The 24,288-nt window shown below is 42.8% G+C and overlaps 1 protein-coding gene across 2 annotated transcripts in view; it reads right to left on the bottom strand.

Moving 5' to 3' along the window:
* LOC142377620 (contactin-2-like) overlaps positions 1–24,288 on the bottom strand; it is a 100,342-nt gene that overhangs the window by 40,721 nt on the left and 35,333 nt on the right. For both annotated transcript variants that reach the window (XM_075461916.1, XM_075461917.1), the window contains exons 3-6: positions 6,817–6,958; positions 2,306–2,478; positions 2,071–2,166; positions 1,533–1,745 (exon numbers count right to left, since the gene is read on the bottom strand). In XM_075461916.1, the coding sequence (XP_075318031.1) occupies positions 1,533–1,745; positions 2,071–2,166; positions 2,306–2,478; positions 6,817–6,958 (624 nt within the window). The remainder of the gene's footprint in view (positions 1–1,532; positions 1,746–2,070; positions 2,167–2,305; positions 2,479–6,816; positions 6,959–24,288) is intronic.

Below are 24,288 nucleotides of genomic sequence, written 5' to 3'. Positions count from 1 at the left end.
ACTCCCACCACTAGCCCTCCTCTGTCCAGCTGCACCCCCACCCCCATCTCTATGGTTGATAGCAACATCACTCCTGTCGCCATCCCTCCGCTACAACCTCTGTGTCTAACTGTAGAGGAGGTTGGAGCTGAGCTCAGGAGACTTAAGTCAGGGAGGGCTGCAGGCCCAGATGGAGTCTGTCCAAGGCTTCTGAGGGACTGTGCTGGCCAACTAGCAGTCCCTCTTCAGAGGCTCTTCAATATGAGCATTCAGATGGAAAAAGTCCCGGTGCTGTGGAAAACTTCTTGTCTCATACCAGTGCGCAAATTAGGGCAACCGGTGGAGCTGAATGACTACAGACCGGTGGCTCTGACATCTCATATCATGAAGACCTTGGAGAGACTTCTTGTTCGTCGCATCAGATTGCAGGTTGCTGAGGCTCTTGACCCCCTCCAGTTTGCCTACCAGAAACACATAGGAGTGGAAGACGCGATTCTGTACATGTTGCATCGGGCATATGCTTATCTGGATGTGCCTGGTTCATATGTGAGAGTCATGTTCTTTGACTTCTCCAGTGCCTTCAACACCATACGGCCTCCCATACTGAAAGACAAGCTGCTCGGTATGGGTGTGGCCCCCTCCCTGACATCATGGATTATAGATCTGTCTGCCAGACCACAGTATGTCAGGATGGGGAAATGTGTTTCTGGAACACTGGAATGCAGTACTGGGGCTCCACAGGGTACTGTTTTGGCTCCTTTTCTTTTCACCCTGTACACATCAGACTTCAGGTACAACTCAGAGTCCTGCCACATTCAGAAGTATTCTGATGATACGGCTGTTGTGGCATGTGTGCGCGGTGGACGGGAGAAGGAGTACAGGGACCTTGTGGAGGCCTTTACTGACTGGAGCAAAAAGAACTGTTTGCTCCTGAACACCACCAAGACCAAAGAGCTGATGGTGGACTTCAGGAGATCTAAAACCCCATACCAGTCAGTCTGCATTGATGGAGGGGAGATAGAGACTGTTCAGACCTGCAAATACCTGGGGGTGGTGCTGGATAATAAACTGGAGTGGTCTGCCAACATAGACGCAGTGTACAGGAGGGGCCAGAGCCGTCTCTTCTTCCTGAGACTTTATTTATTTAGTAATTCATTATTATTATTAGTAGTAGTAGTATTTTTATTCATATTGTTATTATTGTTGTTGTTGTTAATATACAATCATTGTAAATATTTATAATTTTTTTGAGCTACTTGACTAATTTGAATTTCCCCCATTGGGAGGATGAATAAAGTATTATTCTATCATTTCTATTTACAAACTGCAGGGTCTGTCATTTGGGGCCGAGCCCTTCCTACCAGCAAGCTGTTCTTGGTAATAATCCTAGAAGTATGAATTGCTGCCTGCAGGTTAAGATGGCACTTTGCAGTCATGCTCTACCTCCACTGTCTACATATGGAGAATTGAGGAGGTTCTCTTTTCTTATCAGTCCCACTCCACCTCTAACCCTGCAACAGTTATCAGTTAGAAGGTTATGAAAGACATCATACCATCTGGTAGTACAGTGAGTGGGATTGGCTTGCTGAAGGTGCTTTTGGTGCTGATGTCCAGATTAATGGTGGTGAAGCAGAAGTAGTTCCCAGTATCGTTTAGCTCTGCTTTGGCCACATACAGGTTCCCTGTGATCTGCGACACAAACCAGCGTCCGTCGTCTTTTCTGATGAAGTTGGGAAACTCGTTGATTAACCACCGGTACGACAGAGCTGGGAAGACAAAAATCGTTGCATAGTAGTTTTATCAGGACTTGCTTAGGTTGAAGACATTGCCCTTCTGTCAGTTCTCAGATCTCAGTATGAACAGTTACAGCCAGGGAAGGGAGAAAAAAAAAGACTCATTTCCTCTTCTTCCAGAGCAGGTTAATACTTCAGCTAGTTTCCTGCTTCCTGCTCATTTACTGCATGAAACTTTGACCATCAGTTCTGAGAGAAAACTTTTGGACATAATTTTCATAGTAAATAGTTGTTTTTCTCATCTACCATAAACAAGGCAACATTGTTTTAAATGTACAGGATGTGTAGTAGTGGGTACCTGGGTAATGTGGAGGGGGTTGGCAAGCCAAAAACGTGCCTACACCCTCATATGCTGTCTGTGGACTCCTGCTGTCTGGAGAGAAGTCATAGAGGTCTGGAGAAATAAGAAAATGAGACAATCTTAAATGAGAAGATCTGAAGCTTTTCTCAAAATCATGGCAAATCATTGTTAACCAACTCTAGAGGGAGCCACACAGGCAGTTTCAGTGAGTCAAAGGAGTGTTCTCACTCACAGCCGAATTTGAGATTAGCTGCTCTGCTGATGATAGTGCCACAGCGGTTGATGGCCAGACACTGGTATGATCCTGTGTCTCGAATAGACTCAGGGCTGCTGATCACCAGGGTGCCGGCCACGAGAGTGTACCGGTCCGAACCCAATGGGACCTCAGTGCCATTCAAAAGCCACCTGCAAGACAAAAGTCAGGAAAGGTAACAATAATGTAACAGAAATACAAGACTTCATGTGCCCGAGGCGGAGTCTGTCTGTCTGAGGGGGATTTCCCACCAAGTTCTGGCTTCAGCACTTACAAGCTGCTACTATAGTAGCAGCAATTCATCGCAGGGCCAGAGCAAAATACTGCTTTTCTATGTTGGGAGCTGGGAGCAGTGTTATAAAGTCCAACCAGACCAACAAAAACCACCATGTTTAGAAATCCAGGACCAGGGCAGTCTGATCCAAGAGAGATCAATAAAAACTGAGCTCCAACTTTAATGTGAAGTCGAAGCAGCAGAGGAAGAACATGAGCTCAGTGCTGCTCTCACTTTCCTGCTGTTTAATGCTTTATGTCACCAGTTGTGTCTGTGAACGCCATCCCACTGGCTTCATGGAGCCATTTGAAAATGATCAGCTGGAATTTATAGATCCAACAGAAAGCGGCATCCATTTATACTGTAAATACCTGTTAGCATTTGGAAACATCAGCCCTGCAGGGATATCAGGAACAACTGGACAAACTGTGATCTGTTGTTTCTGTGCAGGTAAAGTGTCCTCCACAGAAACTCATGGTTGACTAAAAGGGAGGCTCAAACATCAGTTAGGGAACACATTTAAATTTATTAACCTTTCTTCACCTTATAATTGCCAAAGAGATGTGGCAAAGCAAGATAAGAAAAGAGAGTGACAGAGACAGAAGAGAGAGGCACGGCAAGGCAAGGCAAGTTTATTATTAACACAATTCAACTACAAGGTGATTCAAAGTGCTTTACAGATACATTAAAACAGTAGAAATAAAAAGCATGATTTAAATTTTAAACAAAAAAGAAAGAAATAAGAACAATAGATAGAATCAGATAAAATCAGTAGTTAAAATGTGATTAAGAGAGAGGGGTAGCCAGCGAATTAGATGAGAGCAACGTGTCCTCTACCAAAGACAATGTGGATAACAGGAAAGTCTTTGTTCAGCTGACTGCCAGAATCTTTCCAGGTCTTTCCAAAAGATGATTTTCAGATCTCTGAAACTCTTCTGTATTTTTGATGCACAAACAGAACATCAAATGCTGGAACTGTTGAAAATGACATACTCGTGTTTAATTTGATGGCAGAAGATTACTTTCTACAATCGTTCTACAGTGGTAACACACCAGTGGCAGCCTGCTGCAGTAGCTGTGGACACAATGGGCCTCATGCAAGAACATTTTCGTATTTTTATTCTAAATTTCTCTCACTTTTTTGGTAAGAAGGTCTCATACGAACACGCCACGTCAGATTCAACAAACGCTCTTAACTTCGGAAAAAGTGTGTAAACGACCTGCGTAAATGGTGAATGCCACCCGTGCGTATTTAAGTGCACGTGCACGAGGATAGTAAATTTGCATACTCCGCGCCCTAAATTATACCATATAAGGCTGTGCTTCCTCTCTCCTGTGCCAGGAAGTGTTGAGTCATGAGAATGGCATCAAGGCGCAAAAAGAACAACTTTAGGGGCTCTGAGACTGAAGTTCTGCTTTCAGAGATCCAGAAAGGAAAATCTGTCATTTTTAGCAGAGTCAGCAGTGGAATTACAGGACCTGCTAAAGCCAAGAAATGGGAAGTTATTACGAGTGCTGTTAATTCTGTGTCACCTGTAGTTCGAAATGTCACCGAAATAAAAGAAGAAATGGTTTGATATGAAAATGGCTTTAAAAAAAAAACGTCTCGCCATGGCCAGGCGCTCGATGACTGCAACTAAAGCCGTGCAATCAGTTGTTGCCTCATCATGATGGCTCTTTGATGGGGTGGTCCATGAGGGGGGTCTTCTGGAACCACACCTTCTGGTCTTCCTGGGCTGGTTCAGGTAGTAGGAGACCCTCGTTCATAGAGCAGTTTGCCCCCCAGATGTATGGAGACACACCCACCTGGCCTTCAGCTCACGAGTGCTTTGATGCGTATATGTGTGCATTGCTCCGATTATGATTGGCAGTCCAGCCACGGCATGAAAGTCCCTCTTAATTTGTACTTGTGGGACAGCGGTGTATGAGAATCTGATGTACCATGGGTGATAAACTGATGAGAGCTTTGATGACCAAGGGGGGGCGCACGACTCACAGAGGACTGGGACACCCCCGATCTGTCTCCAATCTCCCTCTGAAAGGTTCCTGTGGCCAAAAATCCAAGGGTGGTGAGGACCTGGACGTGTGGTGGAATTGGGTTTGATCGGCGTGTTTCTCTCTGGAGTTGTGGCTCCAGCACAGTCCTTGGCAATCTAAATTGCTTCCCATTAACCTTGTTATATCCAGAGTCAAATTAACCTTCAATTAGTGCATAATTTAAGTCAAACAGAATAATGTCAGCATAATTATGGGATATAATATATATATTTATTTATGTTTGCTTCAAAGTAATTAAATATACAATCCATTAGTCAAGCAAACTTGATTTGAAAAACAGCGGACTATTTTACGAAACTCCTACGACAGCTCTGGATCACTCGTAAATTCTGTTCGTACCTGAAAGAAAATGTAAAAAAGGAAAAGATTGGTGAATGTGCAAATTCTCTTAAATCACTCGTACGGATGACTTAAGAACAAATCTGTGCGTACGAACGCTTCTTGCATGAGGCCCAATGTGTTTTTGCATCTTTATAAGATATTCTAATGAGCTTTTTTTGGTGAAATACTGATCTTGAGACATCTCTCTACACTAGTTTAAACATGCACGATGGTAAACTGACTCTCAGAGTGAGTGTGAAGATGCATGTCCAGGGTAAGATAAATGAATTGCCTTCAGCATACAGAAAAAATAAAGGATAGCTGAGTAATTTGATGCTGGAATGATTTCTGCTGATAACTATGGCACTTTTTTTTTACATCTTTTATTATGCTGAACCATGGTAACAGGAAGGTTGTATGTATGTATGTATGAATAAAGTATTTTTATATTCTATTTTCTATTCTATGTCGGAGCAGCTTTTTGACCTTTTCAAAGTCTAAGTATTGGAATAAGACCCGACAATGGACAAGCTTTGATCCCTGACAAAGATATAGCAGGAATATCAGGCAATATTATTTGTTTTGTTCCTGGCTGCAGGAACAGCTCTAACAGCTTTCTGCTCAGCTTTAAGACTATCCGGGCAGACAGAGACTGCAGACAGAGCGGTAACAGGAAAGGAGGAGGATCACAGAGCTGGTTAACAACAGATGCTGTAATCCTGGACCTGGCTGCAGGGACAGCTCTAACAGCTCTCTGCTCATCTTTAAGACTATCCGGGCAGACAGAGACTGCAGACAGAGCGGTAACAGGAAGGGAGGAGGATCACAGAGCTGGTTAACAGCAGATGCTGTAATCCTGGACATGTCCCTGAGAAGGAGCGTCTCTGCACCCCAGATGTTGAACTGCTGGCTGTGAGCTTCTGTCCATGTTGTCTGCTGAGAGAGTTCACCTGAGTTACCTGCTGACGCTGTGTGTGACATCATCAGCTGAGCTGTTGCTAAGTTACAGAAACAGCACCCCAACCCACTGATGGAGACCTCTGAAGGTTTCTACCACACCTTCCTCTCTGCTACACTTCAGCTTTCCAAAATGGTCATCAACTGAATTTTATTATATTTTGATTTAATTTAGTTTAGTTATCCATCTACAACAAACATTCATAGTGCAGCAAACATGGGCTTTAAAAAGTCAATACAAGGTTTATAAGGTCTTCATACCTAAAACCTCACTAAGCTGTGCAATATCCTGTGTGTAGTATTTTCATGCAACTTCTCGTCTGATCCCTGCCACCAAACAGTAAAAACTCTTCAACACAACTGTGCATTTTCCTTACCCTGTTTATCCTATTCAGGGCTGCGGGTGGGCTGGAGCCTATCCCAGCTATTATCAGGTATGACACAGGGTACAGCCTGGACAGGTTACTAGTTCATCACAGGGCCAACACAGAGACAAACAGAAGAAAAAAACCAAACACAAACAAACAAAAAACAACAGAAAAAAACATGCACACGCACCCCTACAATCAACCAAGAGTCAACAGTTAACATGCATATTTCTGGATGGTGATAGGAAGCTGGAGTACCCGAAGACAATCCGCACATGCACCAGGAGAACATGCAAAGTTCACACAGGAAAGCCTCAGTTGAGACTTGAACCGAGAAACTTCGTTACCTCTTTCACGATCAAGCTGTTGATGATCACTGTGGTACGCCTGGAGTTCTATCAGAGTCCAAGTGACTCATGCAGGATCTGTGTGTGTGTGTGTGTGTGTGTGTGTGTGTGTGTGTGTGTGTGTGTGTGTGTGTGTGTGTGTGTGTGTGTTTGTATGTTACCCACCTGTAGGACGCAGCTGGACTGGCTCTGGCCTGGCAGCTGAGGGTCACCTTGCCTTCAGTCAGACCCTCTGGGTATATTAAACTGCTTGGCTGATCTTCAAACACAGGCCCACTGTCATGACCTGACACACACACATCTCCACCTGGAAACCACATTTCAAAGAAGACATACTACATGAGGAACACCACCAGGTATATATATATTCTTTTTTTTTTTTTTTTATCTCTGGCTGATTTATGGTTAAAAAAAGCTTATATTAGTCGTTTATAAAGTTGCTCAACTCAGCCTGTGTCTGAAAAAGACTGTTTTAGCTCCTGTCTCCCATTTAGCCCACAAACTGTTCTGATTATATTTCTTACTTCTGAGCTGATCTATTGTAACTTGTTAATATCAAACTAACTAATTTTTCCTTCGTCGCACACAAGATCTACTTTATTTTCCCATTTATTTCTATTTTTCTGATGTCCATCTCCTAGCAGATATCTGTGCAACCAATTAAATTGAATTAAATTACAACTGTAACTGTTTCAAAAAGATGCTTAGAATTAAAACAGGGAAGTTAAAACTTTATTCATGTTGGTGTATTTCTGTACAACTTCCTCAATTGCTATTTCTTCAGTTTGAAATAGAAAATTCTCCAGCAAAAGGGATTTCTGCCAGTACATACGAGCCTTTTTTACATCTGTTATGATGAGTTACCATGCCCACTAAAACCTGGAATAGGACCACAAACCACACAAACTGAAGAGGACACGTTGTGGGTTTAGGGTTGGAGCAACACGCAGAGAAAGTGGAGGAAGTTTAGACCGTTTCTGTCCTCAATCATCATGGGGAACTTGAGCTCCTTGGCAAATAAAATGGACAATCTTTGAGTGGTGACAGAGACAGCAGGAATGTTGTGAAAGCGATCATTTGTTTCACTGAGACAAAGCAACAGGATGCCTTTCTAGCTAGCTTTCTGATTGTACAAACCGACTGAGCAGTAAGACTAAAGGAGAAGTTTTTGTTGAACTTGTTAACAACATATGGTGTAATCCTGTATGTTTTTGAGAAAAAGGGGTATCTCGCCACCTGGGACATCCAATTGTTTGCGTCCATATTATCTACTGAAAGAGTAGACCTGTGTTATTTTAGTAGCGGTGTATACCTTATTCTTCACTGCTGCAAAAACTGTGTGTGACGTCATAAGCTACACAAACAAACACAATACCCCAACACATTCATGACGATCTCTGGAGATTTAAAACACGTCTCTCATTTTGCTAGTCCAACTCTCCAATAGTTCATCAATTGCTCCACCAGATAAAATAAACATTGGATTCATTCTAATGGAAGCAGCTCCTCTGCCTGTCCTCTATTATCAGCTATTACCTCTAAAATCCGACCACAAAGGGGTCCTCACCTCCATTTATACACTCATTGGGCCTCATGCAAGAACATTTTCGTATTTTTATTCTAAATTTCTCTTACTTTTTTCGTAAGAAGGTCTCGTACGAACACGCCACGTCAGATTCAACAAACGCTCTTATCTTCGGAAAAAGTGTGTAAACGACCTGCGTAAATGGTGAATCCCACCTGTGCGTATATAATTGCACGTGCACGAGGATAGTAAATTTGCATACTCCACGCCCAAAATAATACCATATAAGGCTGTGCTTCCTCTCTGCTGTGCCAGGAAGTGTTGAGTCATGAGAATGTCATCAAGGCACAAAAAGAACAACTTTAGGGGCTCTGAGATTGAAGTTCTGCTTTCAGAGATCCAGAAAGGAAAATCTGTCATTTTTAGCAGAGTCAGCAGTGGAATTACGGGACCTGCTAAAGTGAAGAAATGGGAAGCAATTACGAGTGCTGTTTATTTTCACCTGTAGTTCGTAATGTCACCGAAATAAAAAAGAAATGGTTTGATATGAAAATGGCTTTAAAAAAAAACGTCTCGCCATGGCCAGGCGCTCGATGACTGCAACTAAAGCCGTGCAATCAGTTGTTGCCTCATCATGATGGCACTTTGATGGGGGGGTTAATGAGGGGGTCTTCTGGCACCACACCTTCTGCCTGGGCCTCGTTCATGGCAATATTGTGCAAATCTGGCATGCCTTCTCTGGGCTATAGAGCAGTTTGCCCCCACTGTATGGAGACACACCCACCTGAACTTCAGCTCAGTGCGCTGCACAACAGCACGGGTGCTTTGATGCGTATATGTGTGCATTGCTCCGATTATGATTGGCAGTCCAGCCACGGCATGAAAGTCCCTCTTAATTTGTACTTGTTGGACAGCGCTGTATGGGAATCTGATGTACCATGGGTGATAAACTGATGAGAGCTTTGATGACCAAGGGGAGCGCACGACTCACAGAGGAATTGGACACCCCCGATCTGTCTCCAATCTCCCTCTGAAAGGTTCCAGTGGCCAAAAATCCAAGGGTGGTGAGGACCTGGACGTGTGGTGGAACTGGGTTTGATCGGCGTGTTTCTCTCTGGAGTTGTGGCTCTAGCAAGCTGCATATATGCAGCAGCACAGTCCTTGGTGATCTTAATCGCGATGTCAGCCATTCGTCTGTCTCCACATGGATATCTACACGCTCTCTTCAAGAGCCTGACGCACTAAGGCATCCAAAAGTAGAAAATCAGCCGCTGGTTACGCTTCCCATTGACCTTGTTATATACAGAGTCAAATGAACCTTCAATTTGTGCGTAATTCAAGTCAAACAGAATAATTTCAGCATCATTTTGGGGTATATATTGTATATATTTATGTTTGCTTCAAAGTAATTAAATATACAATCCATTAGTCAAGCAAACTTGATTAGAATAACAGCGGACTATTTTACGAAACTCCTACGACAGCTCTGGATCACTCGTGAATTCTGTTCGTACCTGAAAGAAAACGTAAAATACGAAAAGATTGGTGAATGCGCAAATTCTCTTAAATCATTCGTACGGACGATTTAAGAACAAATCTGTGCGTACGAACGGTTCTTGCATGGAGCCCAATGTTCAGCTGCAACCTGTGATCAAAAAGACTTTGTGGTCTCAGGAACCTGAATAAACTCTGAAAGTGTGTTATTAGGTAACTGACTGGAAAGCACTCTGTGAGCCACATGGAGTCATGATTAAGTGTGTGACAGACTATCATAGCCACAAGGAGAGTGTGGTGCTACCCGAATGATAAGTCCTGGATTACCAGTGACCTGAAAAAGTTGCTAACATGAGGAAGAAAGTCTTCAGGAAGGTATACAGCAGCCGCGGCTATTCAGAGACAACACGGGAAGCCGGACAGCCTCTCTCATTCTCTGGCGAAATTGCTACATCTTCAATGTTAAATTGACGATAAAACAGTTATTCACAAAACACAAGATATGCCCAATACTGCATTTACTTTCATAACTACAACATGTTGTCCTGTAGCTTAATGAAGTGAATTGTTCTGAAATCGCCGCCGTTCACTGAGGAAATCATGTTATGATTTCCACTAACAGCCAGGCTTCCGAGCCGAGGGCTGCCCGGCCTCAGGGGGGGGCGGGAGAGTCGAGTTTTTTTCTACAATTCTAGGTCATCATTGGCTAAATCGACAAAAACTCATCACTTCCGAGGAAGCTCGGCGTCTCTGGGGGTAGATTAGACGTGGGCGTGTCAATATGAGGGGCTGTGTCGTGATGATTGGAGTTAGCGTTTGTCCATCATGAGAGATGTTGTGGCAGCCGAATTTTTAAGCGGGGAGAAGCACGCTGGAACTTCAGTCCCAAAGCGGATACGAAAGAGACTGGTTGTCTGTGAAAGTGCTGTCGGAGTTTCACTCATTTCCCATCGTTTCCATTTCCATCCTCACACACATACACTTTTGTAAATATTACACTGTATATAAGAAACACATCCTTGTTGTTTAGAAGTTTTGTCAATCATATTCCTGTTGTGCATTTGTTTGTCGTGTTAGCTAGTAGTTTTGTCACAATGGTGGCTATGCTCGCAGCTAAGCAGTTAGCAACACCAAATGTAGTTGACATGCTTTTAGCCAAGCGTAATATGGGCTTCCCCTGTTTTAAAAGTCAGCAGCCGCCACTGGTATACAGAAAGTTTATTGAGGAGTGTAAAGAAAGAGTAAGGACGTGTCCAGATATAAATAAGAGAAATAAGAAATATGAGAGAAAAACAAACTTGTGAGGCCAGAGATTAAAAAGATCACAGCCTTAAAGAAGACATGGAATCAGACTGATGGAACTCTGGAGAGAGCCGCAGCCTCTCCCTCCAGCCTGTCTATCTCCAGTCATCTGCTGAGGAGACTGAACTAGGGTCCTGAAGGCCTGTTTAGAACAGCTTTGTGGGACTGATGGGGTAATAGGATCCTCCTCTACCTCCTAACCTTAGCCTGAGCCATGAGATAGTTGCAATGCTGTGGAAGACATCCTTCCTTGTTTCAGTACCTAAAAAAGCTCATCCATCTGTCCACATTGCCTGCAGACCAGTTGCCTGACATCCCACATCATGGAAGTCCTGCAGAGACTGTTAGTTTGCTTCCCCATCAACCCCATCCTGGGGTTGATGGTGAAGATGCCATCATCTACCTGCTTCAGCGAGCCCACTGTTATCTGGACAAGTCCAGTCAAGTAGTCAAGTTAATTTCATCTATAGAGCACATTTAAAGCAACAATGTTGACCAAAGCGCTGTAATGTCAGATAAAGCAAATAACTAAAAAAATAAAATCCAATAAAACTAATGCTAACTAAAACTAAGTAATAACTAAGATCAACCATAATATCAATAAAACAACACAGTAGAGAGCAGTAACAGATAATAACGAAAATAAAGGAAGAAAACAGAATGCGGTGATCTAAAAGGATGTTAAGGTAATCTCAGCTGCTGTTAGGGGCGCAGAAACCAGTCAGAACTTTCCCTCCTGCAACGTGCAGCTGCAGCGAGGGAACTCCAACACTGAAGTGCTCAACCAGGGGCTCCTGAGTCTCCCCACACCCGTTCCACGCCTCTCCCTCTGGGCAATTCTGGAGTATTAGATAGTCCAGCCCCTCACTACGAATTTGGTTCCAGAGCCCATGCTGTGAGTGGAGGCGAGCCCACTATATCTAGTTGCTATCGCTATTGGGATTAAAGGAACTGCATTAGGCTGGTTTAAGTCATATTTATCTGATAGATTTCAGTTTGTTCTTGTAAATGAAGAATCTTCCTCACACACCAGAGTAAGTCATGGAGTTCCTCAGGGTTCTGTGCTTGGACCGATTCTTTTCACTTTATACATGCTTCCATTAGGTAACATTATTAGACAGCATGGCATAAATTTCCATTGCTATGCTGATGATACTCAGCTGTACTTATCTATAAAACCAGATGAACCCAATAGGTTGGTCAGACTACAAGCATGTCTTAAAGACATAAAGACCTGGATGACTCAGAACTGTCTGCTTCTAAATTCAGACAAACTGAAGTCGTTATCTTTGGACCTGAGCGTTTCAGGGAGAAATTGTCTAGCTATATAGTTACTCTAGATGGTATTTCCTTGGCCTTTAGTTCTAGAGTGAGGAACCTTGGAGTTATTTTTGACCAGAACTTATCATTTGACTCGCATATAAAACAGGTTTCTAGGACTGCCTTCTTTCATCTTCGTAATATTGTTAAAATCAGGAACATCTTCTCTCAGAGTGATGCAGAAAAACTGCTCCATGCATTTGTTACTTCAAGATTGGACTGCTGTAATTCTTTATTATTGGGCTGTCCCACATATTCTCTGAAAAGCCTTCAGCTGATCCAAAATGCTGCAGCCAGAGTTTTGATGAGAACTAACAGCAGAGATCATATTTCTCCAGTTTTAGCTTCTCTTCATTGGCTCCCTGTTAAATTCAGAATAGAATTTAAGATTCTTCTCCTTACATATAAAGCTCTTAATGACCGAGCTCCATCATATCTTAAAGATCTCATTATAAGATATTTTCCTAACAGAGCACTTTGTTCCCAAACTGCAGGTTTACTTGAGGTTCCCAGAGTTTCTAAAAGTAGAATGGGAGGCAGAGCCTTCAGTTATCAGGCCCTTCTCTGTGGAACCAGCTGCCAGTTTGGGAGGCAGAGCCTTCAGTTATCAGGCCCCTCTCTGTGGAACCAGCTGCCAGTTTGGGAGGCAGAGCCTTCAGTTATCAGGCCCCTCTCTTGTGGAATAAGCTGCCAGTTAATGTCCGGGAAGCAGACACCCTTTCCACTTTTAAGACCAGGCTTAAAACTTTCCTTTCTGATAAAGCTTATAGTTAGGGATGGCTCAGGTGATCCTGAAACATCCCATAGTTAAGCTGCTATAGGCCTAGACTGCTGGGGGGCCTCATCTGTCACACCTTTCCTCACTTTACCCTCTTTATGTATATGTGACATTATTGTGGTCATTAACTCGTGTTTCCCTGTTCCAACAGATATCCTTTGAATGGTGTTACAGTGCCCCCCTCCCCCTCTTTTCTGTCTTCTCAAACCCCAGCTGGTGGAGGCGGATGGCCACCCTTCCTGAGTCTGGTTCTGCCAGAGGTTTCTTCCTGTTAAAAGGGAGTCGTTTCTCTCCACAGTCGCCTCAGGCACGCTCAGGCCGGGAGATTGGACCGAAAAAGTTTTCAGTGCAATCTGTTGGTTTCCTTAGCTAGGAAATTGTTTTTGAATTGGCTCTATATGAACGAATTGGATTATTTTATGAATAATTATGATTACAATGAATTTAATTCCAATTGGCTTGATTTGGACTTTATTATCTAAGTGCCTTGAGATGACATTTGTTGTATTTGGCGCTATATAAATAAAAATGAATTGAAATTGAATTGAATCGCTCAGCCTCACACACCAGCTAAAGCAAAGTGATGATGCACATCCCAAGAGCCAGTCTGTGATGCCAGTAATCGGCACACCCAGGCCTCCACTTACGCCTGACAGTGATGCAGGGAGGGGGGGTACAGATGGGTCTGTTTCAGCCTGGGATGAGAGTCTGAGAGCAGAAGATTTTCCATGAAAAATTTCATGAAATGATCAGAGTGCAGGAGATGCCACAGCAAGGTCAGCATTACAGCAGGGATCTGTGACGGTTGGAGCAGGTCCTTTTTCCACTTTCTCTCAGCATGTCTGCACTCATGGCTGAGAAGGAGCAACACAGTCTTACAGAGCAGTAGACATAAAGCAGCCTGTGAGGGCTTCATGACACACTTCTGCAGAAGTCCAAAATGCACAGGTCAGCTTTTATTAACAGTGATAAAATGAATTGCACTTGAAGGGCTAACGGCGCACATACAAGATCTCTTCTTCTTCTAACACAGAGGTCACCGAGCAAGTGACCTAGTTATAGTTAGCCTGCCAATTTATATCTAGTAAAGAAGGGATATAAAAAATGAGTGGGAGAGCTGGACCAAGCAAGAAACCAAAAACTTACCACTTCCATGTGGAAAGGAAGGAGTGCTTTTTTCATGTCACATTCAAAGTGTGTTTGTCTGATCTCTTAGTCTATTACTGCTATTCCAAAGAAGGGAAACGTGACTGTTCGTACTACTAATAAAAACTACAATAATGACTTCCCTCTGAGAGGCGAGCTGAGAAAGAGAAAGGTGAGGGAACTAAAATGGCGGTTAATCGGACAGCAGTCCTTTTTCACAAAGCTGAACTCAAAAGCAAAGGCAGCCACGAAGGCTTGTTCTGGGTGAACGTCATTAAGCATGACGAGAAATCATTCATAAGAGAGGCCTTTGTTGAGGCATCTGACTTGTTGTTTTGGGATTTTAAGAAAAAAACAGAAATATCCTCTTCAGTCACAGCTCTTCAGCTATCAACAGGTTTCTAGGACTGCCTTCCTTCACCTTCGTAATATTGTTCAAATCAGGAACATCTTGTCTCAGAGTGATGCAGAAAAACTGCTCCATGCATTTGTTACTTCAGGATTGGACTACTGTAATTCTGTATTATTGGGCTCTCCCACAGATTCTCTGAAAAGCCTCCAGCTGATCCAAAATGCTTAAATGTAAATTATGTGTAAGAGCAGATCTATATTAATTGTTGTGTGTAATTGTCGGATTGTGATTGGCGGGTTAGCCTATATATTGCATGTATCTTTGGGGGCTCGTCAGGTGTTTCCGGAATAACAAACAGTCTTTGACCGCTGTGCAGCATCACTTTGTGCTCCGTGCGGATGTAACCATGAGATATGTGATTTAGAGCATGAGATGCAAATTAAATGGAGTTGTTTGCATCAAAACTCAAACACAACAGGATTCTTATTCATCCGTGATGGTATGGTCCAAGCGCGTCAACTAGGTTTTAATATCGAAATACCTCAGTGGCTTAAAGCTGCAGTCTGCAACTCTTTTTCAAGCATAATGCCTGGAACTGTCCGGGGATTCTGAAAGTAGTACATTAAATACCCCAATACAAAAAAAATGAGTTCTCTAGGTCCCCTATATGTCCCGCTAGGTCCCTCCAAAGCCAGCAGGTTTGTTTACAAAATTGCAGACCGGACCGGTAAAAGGTAACCAATCAGGTTTACGAGCTGGGCTCTGCTGCCTGTCAATCACCGATTGTGCACGCGCGATACAAGGTAGGCTGTCCCCACGCTTATTTATCTGGACTATTGAACTTCATTACGGGCTAGTCTACTTACTGTGTTTTCCATGATCGCAAATGACAGGTGAGTTGATGAATGAGGAGTCGTGTGGGCGCATCTGGTGTGCACGTAGACGTGCACGAGTTCTCATGTGTTTTGATGGGGCGGGACAGGAAGTTGAATAACTTTTTATTTTTCGGTTAAAAAATAAGCATTTCTTGCATTTTGCGACTACGGAGGTCACCGTTTTCAACTTCAAGCGTTCTGATAGATCATGTAAACTCTTAAAATGCCAAAAAGTAGGACTTTACGTATGACAACAACAAATCCTGCAGACTGCAGCTTTAAAGCATTGGCTTAGCTTCTACATTATTAGGCCTGAGCAGGTAAGCGCTGCAAAGCCCTATTGTATCTGAAGGATTTCACTATTATTCTTCTTCGCTATGATTCTTTTTCTTCTCCACGATTTCAATGGAGTCGAAAGTGGGCGTCGCCAAACTGCTCTACAGCGCCACCTAACGTGAGATAGTCCGAACCGTACATCGTAGAGATCTGAAACTCGGTATGTATGTAGATCGCCTCAAATCAAGAACAAAAGTCTCTTGGAGGTATGCTCTAAAACGTACAAGGAGGCGGCCATTTTGGGTCAAAGGGCAAATTTTGGCCATTTTTCAGATTTACACACCTCGTATAAAAACTTTCATGCCCCAGGGATTTTGAGCTACGGACTTCATCTTTGGTCGGTATGCAGTTAAGGGATGGGGGAACAAAAGTTATCAGAAATCTTGAGTTTTTGAGCATGTTTAGGGGGCTTGGCCAAGCGGCGAACTCAGCGTACTCGCCAGTGTAAACGAAACGCTATAACTTTCACGTAAAAAGTTCAATCTGCACCAAACTTGGTAAGAGTCATCCATGTTGGATGCCCGACGATCCTATGTGGTCATATGCTGACGTCATATAAGCTCCGCCCCCTCAGAACAGGAAGTCACTTTTTTTACTTGGAAAGCTCCATCTCTGGCCCCCTTCACCTAATCAACATGATCTTGTGTCAGAATACAGATAACAAGTTGGTCTCACTTGCTTTAAAGCGCCAACAGTTTTCAGTTGAAGGCGTGGCTCTGACGGCGTGGCGAAGTCAGACAACGCGCCGTTACCATACGTTTGGCTCTAAATTCTACAGTTTTGAGCCGAGATGCACCAAACTCACTGGGATCGATCCTAATCCACCCCCCAACAGGTGTGCAGTCCAATATTTGATGGGCGTGGCCTAATGCCTCCACAGCGCCCCCTAGAACATCTAGAAAATCAGCCCCAAGCCATGCTTTCACCGACAATCATGAAACTCAGCACACCTGTGCGTCTTGTCAGGACCTACAAAATAGTGTGGGCGTGGCTTAATGGCAAAATTCCAATCCCTCGCCGTTTGCATACGTTCGGCTCTAAATCTCACATGCATCATCCGATTTGCACCAAACTAGATATGAATGACCTTTGTTAACCTCTAAAGAGTCCAATAGGATTATATTGAAGTGTGACTCCACTGCGCCCCCTATATCATTTAAACAGCTATTTCTCCTTGAGACGTCATCCGATCTGCACCATATTTTTTGTGCATCATTACGGAGCGGCGCTTGACACGTTGGCGTGGTACATTTCTGACGTCACTAAACCCCGCCCCTACAAAACAGGAAGTGACGGTAACTCCTGTCTGGAAGGTGAGATATCGCTCCAACTTTGAACACGTGCCACTGGTGTCGTACTGTCGTGCACTGAAGGCGATTTGGGAAATTCGTCGCACGCTCCGCCCGGTGGACGGGTGCAAGAGACGGGTGCAAGAGACGCGTGACAGCGTTGATGACCATGTCGGGGCGGCAGTGCCGGCACTCAGGCGGTCGCAAGGCCGGAGTGGCGCTTGGCTGCGAGGGTCGATATCACTGCTCGCAGTTTTAATGTATATTTATTCTCATTATTTATTTTTTATCAGAACTATAATATTTCAAAACAAATGGGACAAAATAACAGCTTAGTATTTCCTGTTATGTGGTACAGAGTCAGAGCGTCTCAACCATAGACATAATATACGTAGACGCCTCATAGGCCGACGCTGCCTGTTGGAGCTGACGAATCAGCGCGGCCGCCATCTTGGATGGGTCTCCAATGCCTCCAGATTACATTTATTTCCACTGAGGAAGGTGTATATCCCCAACTATAATAATCATCATCATGTCTCTGGTCTCACCTCCACACAGAAACACAGAAACACAGAAACATGCGGCATGACGTCACTTTGCTGTCGTAAAGCGAAGCAGAACACGGCAGCAGCTAGAAGCTGGGGGCCGAATGTCCGCGGTGTGGAGGGATTTTAAAGTGGAGGACAAAAACGTTGCAATTGCAAACTGTGAGATATGCAAACTTGGGATTTCAAGAGGTGGCAAAGACATGGCTAACATCCTTGATGACAGAAAAAGGTACATTTCCTTCTGTGAAGCCAGAGGAGGGGAGGAAGAATTAGGAGTGCAGTTAAAGCACATTACTGCCTTACTTTAGAACACTGTGGCACTTTTATTTGCTTATTTGTTTCCATGCCTGCAGGTATTTCAGGTTGAGCAGCTGCTCGTTTTTATATCCGACATTGTTGCACTAAACTACAACGTGAAGAATTTGTTTATTACTCGATTACTTTTTGTTGTTCACGCTACCTCACAGAAGTGCTCTGTTTATAAGTGTTAAATGATAAAATAAGGTGAATAAAATAAAGAATCAGGGACATCCAGGATCTGTTTCTTCGCCGTTCTTCATTTTTTTTAATGTACTGTAGAAGTATCGGATCGGGACTCGGTATCGGCAGATACTCAAAATCAAATGACTTGGACTCTGACTCGGGAGATCCCTAAAACACACCTCAAACTACCGCCCCCCAAAAAACAAACAGATCACTTTTCATCGTGTTCACCGAATCGGCAATCTCAAAACAGACGGCACCAGACCGAGACCCATCGTGGCACCCACTTTGGTCTAAATGACCAATTCCCAAGAGAAATACAGGACAGACGAAAGCTGCTGTACCCAATCCGGAAACGTTTCATTCAGGAAGGAAAACTGTGGACAAACTGTGGACAAACTCTACGTAGATGGCAAACGTGACCACCTGGCTTAACAACGTCCACCTCCGCTAAACATGAGCTCACGTGTATCTGTCTATTGTCTGTCCCCATGTTTGTCAGTCTGTGTGTCTCACCGGTTTCTGTTTTCTGTCTGTCTCTATTTGTCTGTGAACTTATTTCCAATATATTTTGGTCTATCTTTTGTATCACTTAGGATTACAATAATGAAATATAACTTAAATCAGAATCAGTATTACTCAAGTGTTGATCATCTTTTATTTTTCCTAATTAAGAAAAAGAAATAAGTCAAATTAAGTTTGTTAGCTTAAATATTTGAGGCATAAGCTCAGGCAAAAAGGACGAAGGTTCTTAATCACTTAACCAAACTGCAGGCAGATATTTATCAATTAAAAGAGACCCACCTCTGCCCATCTGAACAACACAAACTAAAATCCTCAGAAAAATACCTAGTATGATTTAGTATGAAGTATGAACTAACCCTAACAACTCTAGAACAAGGGGTCTCAGTTCTAATTAACAAAACTATTCCACTCATTATAAATTAGGGATGCACGATCCGCTTTTTTCTCCTCCGATACCAATATCTGAGGTTTATTATCGTCCGATACCGATCCGATACAGAAAAACAGCGCAGAATTATGGTAACAAACGGGAAGTTTCATTGCGTGGAAAAGAGGCAACATCAGACTTGACTTAAAGCGATACTCCGGAATTTTCGACATTGGACCTCATTTCCGAGTCAACCAGAGTGTAAGAAATGTGTACAGATGTTTTTTTTGTTTTTTTTTTAAAATTCCATGCAGCCCTTGTGAAACCACTGGTCGCTGTTGCTAAGCTAGCGCAAGTGATCGACTTTTGGTAGCCTGCCACAAGAAAACAGTCTTGCCCAATTCAATAAACACTCAAAGCACATCAATTGTCTTGCCAGGCTATCGATGCAAATATCTACGTTGATAGAGAGATTTAGGGAGTAAAACCAACCTTACAATTATATGTTATTACCCGCAGCCATATCTAGCACCAATCTTACCGGCTCTCGCTGCCAATAGTTTGTTTTGTGAAGAATGATGCTGTCACAACTACTTGAGCATACAAAAACTTGATCAAAGAATGGCAATGTTCGGATGACGAGCTTTTGATGACGAGGACGAGCCATTTAATTTTTCCAATGAAGCATACCTGTACGAGCCGGAATATACTGAGGAAGAGTTGAGAGAGATGGAACGAGAGAGGGCCGAACGAGAGAGCGCGTCTGTAGCAGACAGCCGCAGCTAGAATAACCGGGGATTGGTGGTGTCGGTGCCGAAATTGCAAAGCAATGGAGACGGAGGAAGAATGCTTTTGCTGCCGAGAGTGGGACTTAGTTATCCCACAGATGGAAGAGCTGGAGCTTGATACATCGTTCCATAGTCTAGATTTGTCTGGCCATAGCACATCTCGAGATGTGTGCATAACGGAGCACCAGGACTTCTTACCACATCTCAACCGCGGAGTGCTAGAAACATTCTTCTCAGTCGATAAGATAAACTGAAAAAAACGACCCAGACCTGCTGGACCCAATGGCCAGTTGTCATTGCGGTAAGTTACCAAAACAAAATTTTGTTGAGATTTGTTATCTATTGGTTGAATGAAAAAACGTACCGTGTAAGCTATAATAACTAATAGTCCACAGTGTAACTATTATAATGTGCACTTATAATAATGTGACCCGGATACGCAGCGTCTCCATCGGAGTTTGTATGTCTAATCGTGCAGCTAGGAGCCAGAGTTTTGTTCTTTCCGGATCTTTTATTGGAAAATAATGGAAACTTTTCGGAACCCATCTATGGGCTCTATTGTTGCAATTAGCAAAGGCACACTGGTTTACCATGTTGCCACGTTGTTGGATGTTGGTTTATAATCCGCTCGCAGCAAACTCGCTCGATCCAAACGCAGCAGAACTAGTTTGGAACTAGCAGCTGAGTTAGTTACATCACAACTGCCGAGAGTAAGGTACAATTCCGCTGACCACTATAAACTAGTCCCTCATATGATAAAAATCCATGTAATGCAAGGTCAGTTTTATTTCAAACATTACTCTATCACCACAAACCTTTACATCCACTGCCTGACATAATAATTGATGTGCTTTGAGTGTTTATTGAATTGGGCAAGACTGTTTTCTTGTGGCAGGCTACCAAAAGTCGATCACTTGCGCTAGCTTAGCAACAGCGACCAGTGGTTTCACAAGGGCTGCATGGAATTTAAAAAAAAAACAAAAAAAACATCTGTACACATTTCTTACACTCTGGTTGACTCGGAAATGAGGTCCAATGTTGAAAATTCCAGAGTATCGCTTTAAACATTTCTTTCCTATTTTTTAAAAAACAAATAAACAGATATAAATGTACTGAATTACTTGTTTATTTAACAATTGTGCACCAGTAAAACAATCTTTATCATAAAAGTATAACAAGTGTAACTGGTTCAGTCAGTGCAATTAGGGATTCAAACCCCAATGTAAAACAAAATATTAAATAATAAAGGAGCTGAAATTGAGAAAAAAACTATAGCTTCACTGGCTTGGTTGGTAGACTTTTAAAATAAATAGCAATCAGCTCTTTATATAGTTTAGTGTAAATGGGAATAAAGCATACATTAATTCAATTCAATTCAATTTATTTTTATTTATATAGCGCCAAATACAACAAATGTCATCTCAAGGCACTTAGATAATAAAGTCCAATTCAAGCCAATTGGAATTCAATTAATTGTAATCATTTATTCATAAAATAATCCAATTTGTTCATATAGAGCCAATTCAAAAACAATTTCCTAGCTAAGGAAACCAACAGATTGCACTGAAAACTTTTTCTTTTTCGGTCCAATCTCCCGGCCTGAGCGTGCCTGAGGCGACTGTGGAGAGAAACGACTCCCTTTGAACAGGAAGAAACCTCTGGCATTACAAAAGCATCTGAACACACAAATCGTTCAATACGCATGCACAAAGCTACATTTACCTATAGATCAGCATGAGGGTTTTTGAGACTCTTTTCACACCTCCGGAAGCTTCAGAGATTTGCATTTAAGTACTGGTGGAAAACTGGGTCATCTGGGTTATAAGGCAAGGCAATTTTATTTGTAGAGCACAATTCGTACACAAGGCAATTCAAAGTGCTTTACAGAAATCACAAGAAGGCAATCATTTAAAAAAATAAATAAATAAATAAAAAGAAAAATAATCATTAATTAATTAATTAATTTAAAAGTGAAGACATATTTATTTTGTAATTTCGATAGAAATACCACAAAATCCATTAATGGGACGGCATCACTGCCTTGCCAAAAATATAAAAGTCACCACCTGGACTTAAGTAAGAAAGGTGGTTTGATCTTCCCATGGAAAAGTACTACAATAATTATGTTTCAGGTTCAGCTGGTAATAGAATCTCATAAGTTATAATCTTATAGTAATAGATGCATCACTGCTACCCTGAAGGTCCTTGATGACATCATCACCACCATGGACAGTAAACAAGTCTGCATAGCTGCCTTCATAGATCTGGCCGAGGCCTTCGACTCAGTAGACCATAATATTGAAGTCAGAAAATGTTGTGTCAGATCCACTTTACATCTCCAAGGGTGTGCCTCAAGGTTCCACCTTGGGCCCAACCTTGTTTTCCATCTACATAAAGGATTTAGCCAAGGCTATCGGTGCCTCCCAGATACATCTCTATGCTGATGATACCATCATTAACTCATCTGGCTCTTCAATCCATTCTTCCGCATCCACCCTCCAACTCAGCCTTGCTTCTATCGAGAAGTCCTTTCACAACCTTCATCTGCGTCTCAACTCAAAGAAGACTAAATGTATGTTATTCAGTCGGAAAAACAGTGTAACCTGCCCCCCCAAGATCCCCTGTCCTGACTGCTCAGAACTGGAGTTTGTCAACTCCTACAAATACCTTGGTCTCTGGCTGGACCACTCACTTTCTTTCTCACATCAATAACTTGCAGACCAAAGTTAACCCTTTAAGCGCCAAAGTCGCAATATTGCGACAAGGAGCGGTGTTGACTTTAACAGACGATAGAGCCAAGCAGAGTGTCAAATTTGCCTTATACTCCCGTCCACTAGTTGGCAGACATCCCCAACTTATACTTTGGGTCGGAATACGTCACACTGTAATGTAAAATGTTCGAGGAAGTCCATTCCAAGTAGTAGGAGAAAAAAACGGAGAAAGTGTGCCACGGATCTTGATTGCTGAAGCGGTATTGCTGGATTACAAGAGTTAGAGACAAAATAAATAAATGATGACTGGGAAAAAGTTTACTTATAGTGATGTGATGGGTTTCCTATTCGCCGATTCTGATTCAGAAGGGGAAAATTTTTCTTTTGGAGATGACGGTCGGGCAACTAGTGAGCTCGCTGGTGCGTCTTTGCATGGCAATGGCGGTGCTGGGCAAAGCGAGGAAAATTGGAAAGGCTACTAGGAGTGTTGGTATTCGTAGGGGGCTGGTGGGAATGGTGGAAACAGTGTAGGTGAGAGTGGCGCTGGGACCAGCGTGAGTGTCAATTCTTTCTAGCCTACCGTGCTAGCCATGGTGCTTTACTGCGCGTCAATGCTGCGGCTGTGCAACGCACCAATGTCTCCAAAGCACAAAACACTACATTTTCCAACTCTTTGCCCAACACAAGCAGGGGTAAACGGGGGCTTAGTGTCCGTAGAAGGGCTGGTGGGTGTCGGATTGGCCGCAGGGGTCTGAATAGGGCGGAAAGTAGCGAAGATGAAGCGTTGCTCAATGGGAGAGGGGGTGAGAGGAATGAACGTGGCCGGAGTGCCCGTGGGAGAGGCAGCAGGGGGAGGCTAAACAGGGCTGGTAATGGTGACTGGGTCTTTTTGAGAGATGAGGAAGTTTTACAGGAATGGATAAAACCCTTTGATGAGGCAATTGGCTATCGTGGTGATAGAGAAATTCAGACTGAATCACAACCTCTCGATTTTCTGTCCCTCTTGGTGTTTACATGTGTTTGCTACTATATGGCACAGCAGTAGTCAAAATGTACAATTCTTAGTTTTATTATACTGTTTTCCTGTCCATTTGTTATGTGGTTAGCATAACAAAGGGACAGGGAATAATCTGTCTAAACAATTTCAACATCCATTCAAAATATCAATCTTGAAAGTTGGCCGCCACTATCTGGTGTCAAAGTATGCAAATTAGATTAGTAAATTATTCCCCACATACACTTAGGGTGATTCTCAATATTGTGCCAACTGTCTGTGTGCTGTGCCTTGCCATGAGAGGTTCCACACTCTAAAGAACTACAAACTGTAATCTGGATAGATGGGCACAGATAAGGCCTCTGCTTCTGAAAAACGCCTCCTGTTTATATGAGTTTTGTGGTATAATAATGGTTATAATTTGCAACATTTGGCTTACAATTCACTGTTTGCTTGTCCATTTGATATGTGGATAACATAACAGATGGATGGAGGGGTGGATATGATGAAAAAAGTTCAACACTATCAACAATATCATTTATTTCCTGAGAATTATCGAATTCCAAAATGGCCGCCACCATATGACGTCATAATATGCAAATTAGATAGGAAAATTTACAACCTACATGAAATTCAGGTCATTCCCAATATGTTTCTCATTTACACTTTGTCTCTATCTCTAACCATTTAGAAGCCACAGCCTTTTGAAAATTAGATGTCAAAATCTAGTCTTTTTAAAAAAAAAACCTGGCGCCTAAAGGGTTAAGGCCAGATTGGGGTTCCTTTACCATAATAAGGCTTCAT

The sequence above is a fragment of the Odontesthes bonariensis genome, chromosome 3 (genome assembly GCF_027942865.1).
Source record: "Odontesthes bonariensis isolate fOdoBon6 chromosome 3, fOdoBon6.hap1, whole genome shotgun sequence".
Classification (NCBI taxonomy): Eukaryota; Metazoa; Chordata; class Actinopteri; order Atheriniformes; family Atherinopsidae; genus Odontesthes; species Odontesthes bonariensis.
The sequence above is the reverse complement of the archived record's forward strand: the minus strand, read 5'-3'. Positions and strand labels throughout refer to the sequence as shown.